A 16,200-nucleotide genomic window follows, 5' to 3' on the forward strand; every position below is an offset into this window, starting at 1 on the left:
TTAATTACATGAACATTTAGCAACAACTCCAGATGCTGTGCTGCAATGCCTATTATCCCTCACAATAAATCATGCTATCTAGGCTACTTAGAGGTGGAGTTCAGTAAAATTCATTACTGAATTATGGAAAGAATTTCCAATTTGCATCTATATACACAATTTATATGCAAGTTGTCTTTTACTTTGGAAGTGTATTATCCTTCCATTCTTTTCTAAATTAGTAGCTATTGTGACTACTACTATTATCATTCAAAGTGTAAGACCTCAGCCCAGAAGCAAAAAAACTTCTTTTCAAATAGAGATATCCAGAGAGATTGCTTGGCCATTCCAATGCATTTGTCATAATCAATGCAATTTAGGGCGAGCCTACAGACTAGATTAAAGAAATTGTGTGTCCCTTGCTTCTATCTGCAGTTTTCCTATTGACTTGGTGTAATAAAATCCTTGATACATATTCAAATAATAAAAGTAAAGAACTAATGAGTAGTAGGCTGGTATGTTTAGCTAACATATCTTAACTTTATTTGTGCAAGGAAGGTCCATTTATCAGTTCATTATTTTGCAACAATCTCTATTATGTATAGCATGATTACAAAAGCCTTTTCTCTGGCTATCTGACAGAACCATTGCATTTTGCTATGCAGATTTGGAATCAAGTTATGGCTTGGCTAAGCAAAGCTTTTAGTGCCACATTTCATACAATTTTACTCAGCAACTGCATAGGACAATTGTGGGGCATGCAGATCATGTTTAAGATGAACATCAATATGCCTAAGACACCTTCATGGGCAACTACTGAATAATACTTTATTTTTAGACTCTTTTAGATTGCATCTTGTTTACTCTGTCTTCCACAGACAAAGATAGACTGGGATGATAATATCTCAGAAGGCTAATAAGGGGATACATAAGAAACAGTCAAAAATATTTTGTGACTGACTATACTCCAACTGGCATTTACTTGGAAGCTGGAGCTCAGGTAAAAGTTAAGCACTAAAATATTAAATATATCCCCCAGTTCAAGAAATTCATATCTGAGAAATATCTTGTTCAATCTGTCAAAAATATCAATTTAAGGCAGTTTACTTCACAATTAACTGCCAAAGGAAAACCCACAAACATAAAACAAGGCCACCATTCTTCAACAACTACTATTTGGAGCTACAGGTAGTGTTCTTTATTGTCTGTAAAGCACTTCCTGTTGTTGTAAAACATTGCACTCACCCACCCATCCTTTCACATAATTGTGATATGGATACTTGACAACTGCACTTATGACCAGTTGCCAAGTGCCCACCATTTGCAATCTTCTCAAATGTTATTGTTAGCTAATGAACACCTCATTTTTCTTCTGTCCACTGCTGAGAGGAAGTAAACTACATTTTACTGAAGAATGCCTAACTCCAGACAAATGTGGGCATCCTCAACCAAGATATTTAAGCAGGCAAACAAATGAAGAAAGGCAAGGGAAAGTGAAAATAGATCAATCTAATTATTGATGTAGGTGGAGCCAAAATTGGCTGTGAGTTATCCATGTAACAGAACAATACAAATAAAATCGAAACAGAAACCAATAATACAAAGTAACTTGTCTTAAAACTGATGGCTTTGTGTGCGTATATATCCATATATTGCATTAAGCCAACAGTAGCAACAATTAAAAAATTGGGTAAGCCAGTCTTTCCCAATCTTGCCCTCACTAAATACAGTATATTAGCACTAGCAGTTGTACAATTCTCCAGCTTGTTAAGCCTAGTGGAAAAATTGTGTTAAGCCATAATGCAGACTTTTGGTTTGCACTTAGTGTAACATTTGATCTTAACCAGAGTGATTTGTAAGCCAGATAATTCCATGACTGAGTAAAAGCCAAGATTCATAAAAACTGTTATTTAGGTTAACACCTGAATCCAGCTCCTGACCTGCAAAGGCCTCATTAGGTTAATTTCTTCTCAACACAGCTGCAGGGCACCATGGCCTTGGCTTCCTATAAAGAATTTTATTTTAACTACATATCTTCTTCCCTCTATGCAATCCCCCCTCCCAATTTCCCACAGTAGGATTTTTGTGGCAGGCCTGAAGGCACAAAGGTAGAAAGATGGCTTCCAGGTCTGACATTAGAAATGGAAAGTGTTGTTTGGGTGCCCACTATACAATTCTTTTAATCAGGTAAAATGAATGTTTCATCCAGAAGCATCCATTGAAAGTCAAGACATATTGGCCTAAGGGCAGATGAAATCTCTCTCCCCCCCCCCCCCGCCCATCAACACTAATAAATTGGCATCTTTTTGTCAATTCTCACCCCTCCTCTTCAGAATTCCCCTAATTAGAAATCCCTATACCCAATGAGAGAAATCACGAAAGATTTTTTCGGAAGAAAGTAATTGATTAGAAACTAGAAATGATGTTTGCCAGAAACTCAGCATTATGAGCTAGAAAATATTGACCACTCTATTTCAGAAACAGAATGAGCTGTTCTGACATATCTACAGAAACTAATCCTCTGCTTATTTTTGTGTATATTTTGAGGAATACAGAAATCAAGGAAGGATTGTTCGATGCTCATAACAAGCTATTAAAATCATCTATTTTACAGAGAAAGGGACAAAACTGTGTTCTCTTTTGCATCAGTCATCCTATCTGCACATCTTAGCTTTACAAAATGTTCTACATTTCATAGCCAATGTTAGTTCATATAGTGAATGAAATTGTTGCTGCAGTTGTGCCACTTATTTCCTTATCTGCTACATTTCGAAAGCATTTATTGACTTTAGATTATTATGTTTATATGGTTGTAATTTTAAAGCCTTATGAAACAAGCAGTGCACGGTGTGTAGACATACAAGACAATTTATATTATCTACTATATCCACAATTGTAAATCTGTTATATTGATTTAAGAGATTTGTTTAGCCTGAGAGTAGATAAATATTATTTTAAATAGCAGGCTAGCCAAAGTTATATGACAAATGAATGGTACTTTTTGATACGTTGCATTACCTTGTAAACCTGTCTAGAAAATGATGATCTATAATAAACAAAAGACAAAATGTTCTTATTATTTTAAACTGAACAGGAGAATTACACCTATGCTTAAAAGTCCATATTGATTTAAGAGAAATTGAGAATAAACAGAAATCTGGGAACATTTACCAGATCAGTGATTTGAAAATATTGTAGTATCATTCCATTCCAAAAGAGTATATATTGTCAGGCGCAAAGAATCAGGACCATTCATAAAGTTGCAGCACAGATTCATTCAAGCCTATGTACAAGAATCTGGCCAACTAAAGTTCAGCAATAAATTGGTGCCAGAGGAGGGTCAACGGAATTCAGGAGGGATTGGACTTGGACTGTTTGTAGGAATGTAAAGTCTCTAAGCTGATGATACACTTAACTCTGCCCACAAGCAATGCCTGCTCTTCTACCTATATATAGTGAAATGAGGACTGCAAATATTTTTTTAAAAAAACCTTGTCTTCCTTGTATGTGGAAGAGACACTCACTAGTTTCCTTTTTTCTTTTTCTTTTAAAGATATCAGCCTGTCCCCAGGTGATAGATCAGAGATGAGATCTGTGTAGACAAGTCCTATTTGTTTATGGAATTCATAGCAGGAATATTATATATATAGTAAAAATACATTTGCTAATCTTAACTATCATTCAGAATATACACATATCATTGTCTTCCAATGCAAGCATAATTACTACTTTTATGTTTTTTTACCATCTTATTAATCAAATAAGATCAAAAGCCCAGAGGTGAGCAGAGTGCTTTTTCCTTTTCCTCCCTGCTTTCTGCAAAACACTAGCCCATAAATAAATAAATACAAATATCCCATTCTTAACTATTGAATCTCCCAATTTATTGTACAATTAGCCTCTAGAAATGTTTCTGTGGAGAAGTTAGAAATATATTGTCTGCATAGATTTAATTTACAGTTTGCTTAATCACATCATGGTCAAAAAGCCACAATGAGGTGGGTTTATATGCCAAGGTGAACTATGGTTTACAAATCATAATAGTACGATTCAAATAACATGCAATGCAACATTTTGCTTAATTGTAGTTTACTGAGCAATCCACAAGTGGCTGGATTTATGCAACATGATATCCACAAACCACAGCTAACAAGGGACAGTGGCTTAGATTTACAAAGCAAGTCAAAAATCAAACTAAGTGTATTTTAAAAAGACTCAGAGACCATATGCTATGTTTTTGGAAAGTATTAATGGATTATCAATGGGAGGCTATTGTAAAAATAATAAATCCGTTAAAAAGCTTTTGTCAAATTATTTCTGCCTAAACCCTCTAAATTCATTAAAACTCCCCCCATGGGGGTTAAAGGTAAGACAATGACTCAAATGGCAAACTGATGTCCTCCAATTGTTCTGAATGACAGTTCCCACAATTGCTTGCTAGTACAAATTCAAACAAGAGCTGATAGGACTTAAAGCCCCTCTCAAATCTAGAGGCCACTAAATCTCCTCCCGAAGTACAGTATTTAGTGTGCACCAGTAGGCATAAGAAGAAATTTTTAAATTTTTTTAAATGTTTTAAATGTTTTAATTGGTAGTGAGTTTTAATTGGGCCAAATTTATATATCTTTTAATTGTTTTTTAATATTTGTCCTGCATGTTTTTTAATTCTGGCTGTACACCGCCCTGAGTCCTCAGGGAGAAGGGCGGTATAGAAATTCAATAATAAATAAATAAATAAATAATGAAGATGTGACTAAGATTGCATCTTCAAAGAAAGAACACTTAGTCTCTATTCAAGGCCAGAGAAGTTGAGAAAGGAAACCACAGACAGTTTCCATCTTACCTACAATCCCAAAGTTTGAGACAGCAGCATTAGATAATTGTTCTTTAATAATATAGGCAATATTTCTAGATGGTAGAGCTAAATTACCTGATAGATCAAATCAGGGTACATAAAACTTCATCTGAATTTAGAGTGTTGCTGAAAATATCAGCAATATTCTAATAGGAAAAATATAGTCAATAGGACAGACTTGGTGCTAAAGTCTTGTTTCATCTTTCCTCAGGTTTAATACTTAATAGTAGTGAATTTTTAGAATATTTTGCACACAAACTAATATTTATTCAGGACAATAAATTATAAAAAAAAATTGTAAACCTCCAGCATAACACATAGCAGCCAATTTTGCACATATCTAAAAATATTTGTCAGAAAGCATACCTGTCTTTGATTAGCTATTCTGAATGGTACAATTGGGCAATTTGATTTTCATCTTTTGCTGTGTAACAGACTCTTAATTTGTGATAAGAGAAATTAGAAACCCAGGACCTCCCAAAAACAGTTAATGGGGGGGGGGGGGGAAAGACTACTAATAGCATCTAGACTAAATCGAAGAAAGAACAAGATAACCAAAGGAAGATTAGGAGGCAAGGCAACAGCACTGTTAAGGCAAAATATTTTGTTTCTGAAGGAGTGGTAAAAAGCAGTGTGTGTGTGTGTGTGTGTGTGTGTGTGTGTGTGAGAGAGAGAGAGAGAGAGAGAGAGAGAAAGAAAGCCCCAAAGTCATCTATTGAGTTTCCATGAATGAGAAACTAGTCTTTCCTCTCGCTCCATAATTACTGTTGGTTTTCGTACCAATGCAAAAATATTTGTTCCTACTGCAGCGATTTGTTTTGCGAATGGCCATTAACAGGATACAGGCCATTAATTAGAAACTATAATATACATAAAAGAGGTATAAGATTTCGTGCAAAAGCGTAGAAGACAACCAAGTCTCTGTTAAGGGAGACTTTACACTTCTTTTTCTTAAAACTCGCTCTAAAACGAACGGGACCGACGCCTTGGGTTGGCCAGCCATAAAATAAAGTCTCAAAAGGGAGCAAGGACTTTGAACCCATCGCATCCCCTGCTTTTTCAAAAAGGCTAACCAGAGACCGTTTACTGTCACCACCTACCACGTGACCCCGCATTTTATTCTGAAGCCGCTCGCGGCAGCCAAACGACCCCACCGCTTCGTCTCTCTCTCTCTCTCTCTCTCTCTCCCCCCCCCCCCCATCCCAACTTTCCAACTCCCGTTTCCACAGAGATACTTCGGAGGCGCAGCTTCATCCCGCCGAAGCACGCATGCCTCCGTCTCCGTCCGCGCATGCTCCGTAGCAAGACGGAGGCGCCAACCGCTGTGATAGGGAGAAAAAAAAAATCTCAAAGGGTGCCGCCATATTGCGGATCTGTCAGCGGACGCGGCGCTGCCGCAAATCTAGCGAGCCCCCTGAGGGAAACAGCTCGCCGCCGCGGCCCATCGGAGCGTCTCCGCAGCGCTACCGGGCAAGGCTGTGCAAACGACGTCTCCGGCCCGGTTGTCGTTTCCCCACTCAGGTTGACTCCCGTGTCAGTTGTCGAGACCTTCGGGAGCAAAGCATCCGACGAGAGCTGGCCGCCCCCGGCGCCTCAGTTCGGCAGGTGAGAGAGGCGAGTCAGGCGGGGAGAGAAGTTAGGCGCTCGTGTTTATCGTGGCGACCACTAGGCCGCTCTTCGCCTTGTCCCTACCGCCGGTATCCCTAAAACCCTCGCAACCTGGCGCTCTTCAGAAGTGGTGGACTAGGGCTGTCCTCACGCCAGCTTGCTTGAGGGAGGGAGCTGAGGTCCACAATCCGCTCTGGGGCAGGCAGCTTCCCGCCATGCAGGTCGCAGTGGGATGTGTAAAAAAGCGGTGCTCGCTGTCTCCGGTGATTTATGAAGGGCGGCGAGCGTTGCTTTTCCTTTGCCCACCGCGATTTCTCCTCCTCTTTAACCTGACAGCGAAGCATATTCCCAGCGCTCCCTTTCGCCGGATTTCCCTCCTCCCTCCCCCACTTCCCCTTCCCCGCATTTTCCCTTTAGCCCCTCAGGTAAAAAAAAAAGGTGTGTGTGTGGGATTAATATGTTCGCTGCAGATTTTGCATCACTTATCCATAAGGTTAGCTAGAATAAAGTACAGATATTCAAATCGTAGGGTTTCCCTTCGCCGGAGATGCCCGCGAATTTATTTTTTCTTGCGGATAGATGCGGGTGGGGTACCTGAAGTTAGAAGAAATGGGCTAAATATGAATCCTATCAGGCGAGGTTAGGTGGAATAAGTGCTCTGAGACATAGCAGGTTTTGCTCCCAAAAGAAGAGCTTCTGATTCTTAATCGTATATGTGCTTACTTGGGAGTATGTATTCACTATTACATCTAGTAAAGGCAGCAATAACGCTAGATAACTCTATTAGGAAGCAGATTGCATTAAGACTTGCTTCTCAGTAATTACTCAAGGAGTGAAGTTGCAAGATTTCTAGCACTGAAGTTTCTGTACAAGAAAGGGGTTGGGATATACAGTATCTACATCAAGCAATTTTATCTGTGTTTCCAAGGAAGATCTAGATATTGTTTAGATACTCTTTCTTTTTTTCATGCTGCTAGTAAAATCATAAGTGGTTAATGAAAAAGAAAAGGGAGCTAAAATATTTCCCTCATGTACCTTGACTAGTTGTAAATGGGGAGAAGTACATTAACATATTTATTAACAAATGTTGCAGAGTTCAAACATTCCGAGTTTATGATGCTCTCATTTCAAACTTGAAGGAAACATTTTAAAAATCTGAGATAATGCTTTCCATCTTACTAAAAGTGTTGTGACATTTTTTAAAACCAGTCTGAATGTGTTTCTTACCTGAAAGAGCCATGTTTTGCATTCAAAAAAGGACATTTGAACTTAGAACTTTTATGGAATGGTGAGAATGACATCAGTATATTTGGGGCAACCTATTTTGAACTTGAAACACTTGTATGTTTTTGAGTTTGAAATATTTCAGTTAAACTGTGTTGCACCCCTGTGGTCAACTCTGCCAAAGCTGTACTCAGTTTCCTATCATTCACTATATTAAGAGGCAGGGAGAAGTCTAGAAGATTTACTAACAAGAATATTGCAGAGAGAAATGTTTCTCCAGATTCTAATTGACTTCCTTTGCCTTATTTGGTTTTACTGGATTCGGTTATTTCAATCCAGAATTAAAAAGATGAAGAGTTTTGAATTTTAAAATAAAGGTATAGGCTTCCACTGATCAGTTGTGTTCAGCTCTAGGGGACGGTGCTTATCTCCTTTTCCTAGCCGAGGAAGCCAGCATTGTCAAGACACTTCTATGGTCATGTGGCCAGTATGATTATACACACACAGAACACTTACCTTACCACTGAAGTGGTACCTCTTTATCTACTTGCATTTGCATGCTTTCAAACTGTTAGATTGGCAGGAGCTGAGGCAAGAACAGGAACTTACCCTGTCACATGGTGTTTGGTCTCAAACGCCAACCTTCTGGTTGACAAGCCTAGTGTCTTAACTGCTAGGCCACCATGCCCCTAATTTTTATTCCATGGTAAAGTCTTAATTTTACCCCATAATAAAACATCAGGAGTACTACAATAATTAAGTCAGGTGTCCTAATTATATAACAGATACAGTTGTGAAAACTTTTATAGTTTTACAAAATTCTACATATACAAAATGTTAGTTCTTCATTTAGTTTAGCAATGAGCATCCACTTGCGGGTTTATGATAAAACCAGAAAAAATAATTTAATAAAAATTACCTTGTATGAAACTGTTCCAAAGTGATGGCCTGTTGTAGAAAACAAACAGTATTTTATTAATACCTGGTTTTAATATATTCAATTACATAATGAGTATAGACTGCTTGAAAAATTTGGTTGTAATACTCTTGTTCAAGTCCCATTGACCTACGTGTAATATTGGCAACTTTCATATATAATTGTAGTATTTTAAGTCCATAATTCTTTTGTGCTTTAAGAATAGAACAGCACCTGCAATGGATGACAATATAGTCTATGAAATGCATTTTAAAAAATATCTCTCCTGCATTATTTTTTGTAAAATAGTAGAAGGGGGAATTTCAGGTATGAAGACTGGGTTTAAACTTTCTCTTGCGTTCCCTTAACAAAAATCTATATTGCTTCCTATCTGTATTACTATTTTATTTCTTTGAGGGAAAGTGGGCAGGAGTGCAGATAGCAGCTTCAAGAGAGGTTATTTTTGAGGGGTGGACTTTATCACAGGAGGAATTACTTCTTCCCATGGCTGTTACTAAACGTAACATTTAGATAATGTTTAATTCACTAATTTATTCAATATACCTTTTCCTTAGCTCAAGAATCAATTGATTTCAATCAAATGTCTACTTTGGGAAAGTCACAAGGAGAAAATAAAAACAATACCCTTCACATTTGCTTCTGACAGTTTATATTCAAGGCATAGTCTTCCTAAATATGCTGATAGAATGTTTTTCTAGATCAGTTTTAAATCTGTCCTTTGATAATTAGTTTTAAGGTCTCAGCCCAATTCACCTCATAAGGTGGTTGTTACAGAGAAAATAGGTGAAGGAAGGAATATTAGGTATGTTTGCCATCTTGAGTTATTCATAAAAAAAGAATAGAATAAAAAAAAAGTTAATTATACAGTCTGTGAAGAAGTGATTCTTTTATAAATATTCTGAAAATCCTATTTCCTTTTGGGGTGAGATAGCTTTGTATTTTAATATTAATATGAATGAAGGATCTGTTGACTCTTTTATCATATCGATAAAATCTTGATATGTGCGGGTTACTTTCTTCATCTCCGAACCCGGATTTTTAGTATGTTGACTATAAACAATAATATAACAGATACTGTACCTGCCAGCATGTTTGTCTCTCCTAACTTTTCTAATATATATTTAAAATATTTAAAAATGAATATATGAACAATGCTGTAAAGCAAAGTATCAGCCTCCTGATACATGAAGAATGCATCTAAACTATCAGTAATGGCTATAACCCAATGCTTATTTTGGAAGGCTATTTTCCTTTCTAGAAAAAAAATCCAAGGAAAACTAGTGTTTATAGGGAATATCCTGAATGGTAGAAGGCAACTTCACCTCTTCATGTACATGCTTTGTAACTAACTATTCACCATTGCAAGATTTTTGTAACAATCAATATAATATGCTGTAGAAATTGATCTAATGACTCAAAAAAGGTTGTGGATATCTTCCCTGAACTAAAAAGCCTTTGAGCCTAATAATGAAGAAAAACTTTTTTTTATAAAAAATCACTAATACTGTATTAAAGGTAAGACAAACTCAATAGTATTGTAGTAAGGCAAATATGTTTACACAATTCTGTTCAATTTGTTTTAAGGCATGAAATTAAGAATTTTAGTTTATTATTGTAATTTTTTTTCACTGAGTTACACACAAAGATAGCAATTCAGGCCCTTTGTGAACAAAGTAAAATGTTTGAGATGATTTATCCTAAAATTAATCACTTTATATTTTTCATTGGATTTCATTTGTGATACTGAATAGATTATTCATCCAAATTTGTAAATATCTTGTTGATAATCCATGAGATTTTTAACCTGTTTTTTAAAAAATTCAGTTAATTCCCTTCCCCCTCTTCCAGTCACATTATAGATATATGGGCCATAATTTTAACCAGTTTTAGTCTCCCAAGGCCTGTTCTTGTCCCTGATTTTTAGGGATGTATGTTTAGAATCTCAGTTAATTACTATTTAAAAACCCTTATTCTAGCTATAGATTCACACTTTTAAAGTACTGTAAAAAACTGGATAAACAGATTATATATATTTTTAATTGTTTTTTAATATTTGTATTTCATGTTCTTAATTCTGGCTGTACACCGCCCTGAGTCCTCAGGGAGAAGGGCGGTATATAAATTGGAAATAAAATAAATAAATAAATAAATAAATTATTTTGCACAAGCTTTTTTTTCTTTAAAAACGTGACATACTAAATGTAACATTAATAGCATTTTGTGGTGTCTGAGAGAAATGAGTTACTAATTTCTGTTTTATATGGTTTATTATGATGTTGGAAAATGTGTCTCATTTTAGCATCTAAAAGATTGGTGTAGGTGTTATGGAATTTGAAATGTTAAGCTTTGTTTATAATTGACACTGAGGAATCCAAAGCATTTTCTAATTATGGCTTATAAGATACTAGTTTCAAAGAGCATTGGGAATAAAACATAAAGATTAACACATACTGGAAAATAAAATAAGTGCTACTCTGATTACATGAAGATCTACGTCTGGATAATGGCAATATATATTTAAAAATATCTTAATGTTTTCAGTAAATTTCATGTGACAGATAAAAGTACAAATGATGATCAAACAATTCTTTTTCATCTATATCAGGAGTGTCAAACTTGATTTCATTGAGGGCTGCATCAGGGCTGGGGGCCGGGTGGGTGTGGCTGAGGTGGGTGTGGCCAGCTCAACGGCACTTGTGTTGGGGGCACCGCTACCAGGCTCCATTTTCGGCTGCGACGGCCTCCTGCAGTGCTCTGCCAGTGAAAATGCACGGCCCTCCCGAGTTCCGTTTTCACTGGCAGAGGCACTGTGGGCCAGTCCTTCCCTGTTTCCAGGGCGGCCCCATGGGCCAGATCTAAGCACACTATGGGCCAAATGCGGCCCGCGGACCTTGAGTTTGACACCCCTGATCTATATAAATACTGATTTTTAAGAATAAGACATATTGCACTTTAAACTATTTTAATATAAAATCCAAAAGTATAACTAGAAGTTTATGCCATCCAAGTTGTTAAGTATATGAGCCAGCTGATCAACAAGTAGCATAACATATTTTTGACAAAAAATCATTATAATGTACTAGGCTTGAAAATGGTGGTCAAATAATTTTTTTGATTACAGATTAAGAATGTTTAGAGGATCTTCCCAATGGGTCTTAGAAGTTAATTGGGGAAGAATGGAATAGGAATAGGAATAGGAATAGAATAGAATAGAATAGAATAGAATAGAATAGAATAGAATAGAATAGAATAGAATAGAATAGAATAGAATAGAATAGAATAGAATTCTTTATTGGCCAAGTGTGATTGGACACACAAGGAATTTGTCTTTGATACATATGCTCTCCTACATAAAAAGGAAAAAGAAAAAAAAACACATTCATCAAGATTCATAAAATACAACACTTAGTGATAGTCATAGGTTACTAATAAGCAATCAAATCATACTAGGAAACAAACAGAACAATATAAGTCATAAAATTACAAGCAACGTTGTTATAGTCATAAGTGGGAGGAGATAGGTAATAGGAAGGATCTGTGAATTCAGATAAAAACTTGCAAGACAATTGAGGCCAAAATTTCGCAAAGTGAGTAAGTAATTTGCAACTGAGCTTTGTCCCATTTTACGAACTTTCTTGCCACAATTGTTAAGTAAGTCATGTTGATCACATGACCATGGGGATGCTGCAATTGTTGTAAGCGTGAAAAATCATCATAAGTCACTTTTTTCAGTGCTGTTTTAACTTTGAAAATTGGTTGGAGTACAAAGAAGGGGAAAGTTAGAAATTAAATATTTACTTCTATTTTAAGGGTTGGTTATTATAAACAATATAGTAGAGATTTTGTCCACTAATTTTTGTTTTATAGGAAGCTGAGAGAGAGGGGGGGGGGAAGAATATATGATCAAAATTCAATTGTAAGATCCAGCTTTTTATAATTAAAACTTCTAATTCAAAAAGTACTACATTATGAAGTCTGAATACGTTTACAGCTTATTCTTCCATTAAAACATAGGAACTAGATGAAGAATAGTATACATGTATATTCTTTTACTCAGGTGAACTATTGTAGTTTGGAAAATTACTGTATGAATATTTCACAATAGATTAATATAATACAAACTATATATAATTATTTTGTTTTAGCAGAAGAAAAGACAAGACTGAGTAAGAAAAAGAGAAGAAAAGAAAAGAAAAGAAAAATGCCGAAACCAGTAAGTAATCCATATGGAACCTTATTAGCATTTGATAGACTTTTAGTTGTTATAATCCCTAAGTTATCCCTAAGGAATAGAGTTTACAAAGTGAAGGAGTATCTACCTATTCCAGTATACCCAAAGTATCTATTTTCGTTTGATCCCAAATAATAGTGGTAAAGCCGCTAAAACAAAACAGAATAGAGTTTTCCTGTGTGCTTAGTGATTTCCTTTGTCTCATCCTCAAAAAAGCTATTTCTGTGATGGAATGTGCACCTAGAGAGGCAGTAAAGACAATTTGGCAACACAGAGCTTTCCCAGGGAGAAAGGAGTATATTTTAAAGAAAAGCACGAATTAAGAGACTGCAATCCTGAGCTGGATGTGGGAGAGGTAAGAGGTTCAGGATAGCCACACTGTTCTGACTTTCTGAGAAAGCCTAAATCACAATCTTAGTCCAAAAAAAACCCCCCTCTTTTATTGAGATGGCTGTGAATTATGGTCATTCACAGCCTGTGATGATTCACAAGCAGTCTAAGAAGATTCCGACAGATGTCTGCTCGAGTTGACACAGTCTTTCAGGGTAATGTTGATAAGCACTCACCTTTATCTTCCTTGAAATGCTGCCAGAGACCTAAATGTCAATTAGTTTTGCAAGGCCAAACGGAGCACATAGTCAAATGAACTTCTCAGAGCTTGAATTGACTATATGAACCAATTGTTTCCTGCAAAGGCTCACATCCGTTTGCTCCCCTTTTATGTCTTATGGGAGGGGCCAATCATCTCCAAGCCTTACTCCCGAGTCGCCCTTGTTTTTCTTAATTGTTCTTGCCTTCTGGCAGCTCTGCACATGCGCACACTGGGAACAGGCTCACACTGTTCTTCTGCCTTGCTGATGTCAGATTCCGGAGGCAGCACATAACTACTAGATGGCCCGGGTCCCCTCTCTGCCTCTGACGCAGAGCCCTCGTCCGAGCCTTCCCCAGACTTCAGGACTGGCCCATGTTCCTCCCCAACCTCCTCACTGTCCGAATCTGCTGCCCACTCTGTTGGCTGCTGGTGGACCACAACACTACCCTAAACTTTCTCAGAATCTATCTATTAGGGTAGAGAATTATAGCTTACGTTTGGTAAGATTCTGTCCATTAGGTGTAGGGATCGGATTTGATTAAATTTTGCTGTGTTATCTTTGGACTTGGGCCTGACAATTTTCTGAATATTTGTGGGATTTTTCTGAAAGCATTTAATACAGGTATTTTTTTGTAAATGATGGCTCTGCTTAGCAACTGTTCAAATTTGCAACAGTGCTGAAAAAGTAGCTTTGTGACAGTCTTTGAATTTATGACTGTCTCAACGTCGCTGTAATCACATAATTGTCATTTGGGTGCTTTGCAGCAGTCAACAGGCTTTTATGACTGTCACAGCCATTCTGCAGTCATATGATCACCATTTGCAAGCTTCACAGTCAGATTCTGACAATCAAAGTCAATTGAGATACTCGCAGTAAGTTTCTAGTTGTGGTCCAGTGACATCACACTTAACGATTATGGATGATTTGCTTAATGACCACAAGGGACTGAGCCAGTGGTGAAATCTAAAATTTGTTACTACCGGCTCTGTGGGTGTGGCTTGGTGGTGGGGGGTAATGTGACTGGGTGGGCGTGGCCAATTTTTTTATTTTAACTTTTAAAACCATTTTTTCTACAACCTTTTTTTCTTTAAAAAGCCTCTGACAATCAGGTAACTCAGCTTGGATAGTCAGAGGCATTTAAAAGAAAAAAAGCCTCTGCCGATCAGGCAACTCAGCTGGGATCCTCAGAGGCTTTTAAAAGCATTTTTTCTACAACCTCTTCAGAAAAAGCCTTTGAGGATCCCAGCTGAGCCGCGCGATCATCAGAGGCTTTTTTTTTTACTTTTAAAAGCATTTTTTTTGGTCAAAGAGGTGGTAGAAAAAATGCTTTTAAAAGTTAAAAAAAAGCCTCTGATGATTGTGCGGCTCAGCTGGGTATGGGGGGGGGGGCAGGGATTTTTGCTACCAGTTCTCCGAACCACCCGCCTCCATCACTACCGGATCTGGTGATCTGGTCCGAACCGGGAGCATTTCACCCCTGGACTGAGCTAAATCTGCCGTGGTCACTAGATGCTATGTTGCTTAACAACAGTTAGTAGTCCCATTTGTGGTTGATAAGTGAGCTTTACCTATAGTGTTACTATGTTTATGTGGGGGAACAGTAGTAGGCAGAGTTGAAACCTTGCCCTTCCTCGGGTAGTGATTTTGGAGTATGAAACTGTTTGGTTTTACAATCCCCAGCAGTCTTCAACAAGATTAAAAATATGGATTCTTGTTTGAAAATTGATTAATTTATGAAATATGTTGAAGTTTTTCCTATGGAATGGGAATCAAATTTTCCTCAAATAAATTTCAGTTTTCTTTATATGTTTTAAAACTTAATGAAAAACAGAATTCTAACTCTCCCATTTTTAGGATGATTTTTTTTCCTCTGTTGCACTGATTGTGGTAGAATTTGGAGCTTAGTTGAGGGGAGGAGTGAAAAGATTTCTATCTATAGGCGAGTAGCAATAAACATACCACTCTGATAAGTTTTTGTGTCATTTTTGGTTGCTTGCGCCTGACCTTAATTTTGCCAGACTAAAGCATCCACCACACAGCTACTACATATACACTACATATACAAGTTTTAGGGAGGATCTCCTTTCAGTTACTTCCTTCCCATCAGCAACTCAAGGCTAGCCAGCCTTTTTACTTCTTCCCCTCAACAAAACTCCAGATTCCACCACAGATTTGGATTTCTGATTTTTTTTCTTACTTGTATTTATCCTTCCAAATATTATGTCTGTTTTGAAGAACTAATCACTGTCGTGAATTATTCAATTATCTGTAGCTTCATTTTCTGTATTATTAAAAAAAACAATTAAACACTGTTGCTTAGATATATAATTCAATTCAAAATGAAGAAGTTCTGTGGCAGGAAAAAGACAGTTCTGTTTTGTTTATCCTGTTTAAATTCAAATACTGTACAAAAATAATAAACTAGAATATAGACTTGGTAATAAGTAACATAATATATTTTGCTGATAAAATCTAATATTTATGCATGGCTCTATAATGCAGAATTTTGTTTTTTGATTTAAAAATATATGTTAGAGCAAGGTTTTTAGCATTTTAAGAAGGCATTAGAATTTGCATCTTTCATGAGCATGGTGGATATGCAGCTGCATACTTGTCTCATTATTATTATTATTATTATTATTATTATTATTATTATTATTATTATTATTATTATTATTTCAATTTATATACCGCCCTTCTCCTATTGGACTCAGGGCGGTGCACAGCCAAGGATAAAAAACATACCAATACAAAATTTAAAATCAATTAAAAG

At 36.7% G+C, this 16,200-nt stretch overlaps 1 protein-coding gene across 4 annotated transcripts in view; it reads left to right on the forward strand.

Annotated features, from left to right (window-relative positions):
* Positions 1-6,175: 6,175 nt before the first annotated feature.
* Positions 6,176-16,200, forward strand: part of RDX (radixin) — a 40,168-nt gene continuing 30,143 nt past the window's right edge. For 3 of the 4 annotated variants that reach the window (XM_070942853.1, XM_070942855.1, XM_070942856.1), the window contains exons 1-2: positions 6,176-6,439; positions 12,752-12,816. In XM_070942853.1, coding sequence (XP_070798954.1) covers positions 12,805-12,816 — 12 coding nt within the window. In that variant the 5' untranslated portion in view covers positions 6,176-6,439; positions 12,752-12,804. Of the gene's footprint in view, positions 6,440-12,748; positions 12,817-16,200 lie in introns of all 4 variants that reach the window. The other variant, XM_070942854.1, reaches the window with a different exon arrangement.

This window comes from Pituophis catenifer, unplaced genomic scaffold, assembly GCF_029215685.1.
Source record: "Pituophis catenifer annectens isolate HBS135680 unplaced genomic scaffold, rPitCat1.0.hap2 SCAF_4, whole genome shotgun sequence".
Taxonomy (NCBI): domain Eukaryota; kingdom Metazoa; phylum Chordata; class Lepidosauria; order Squamata; family Colubridae; genus Pituophis; species Pituophis catenifer.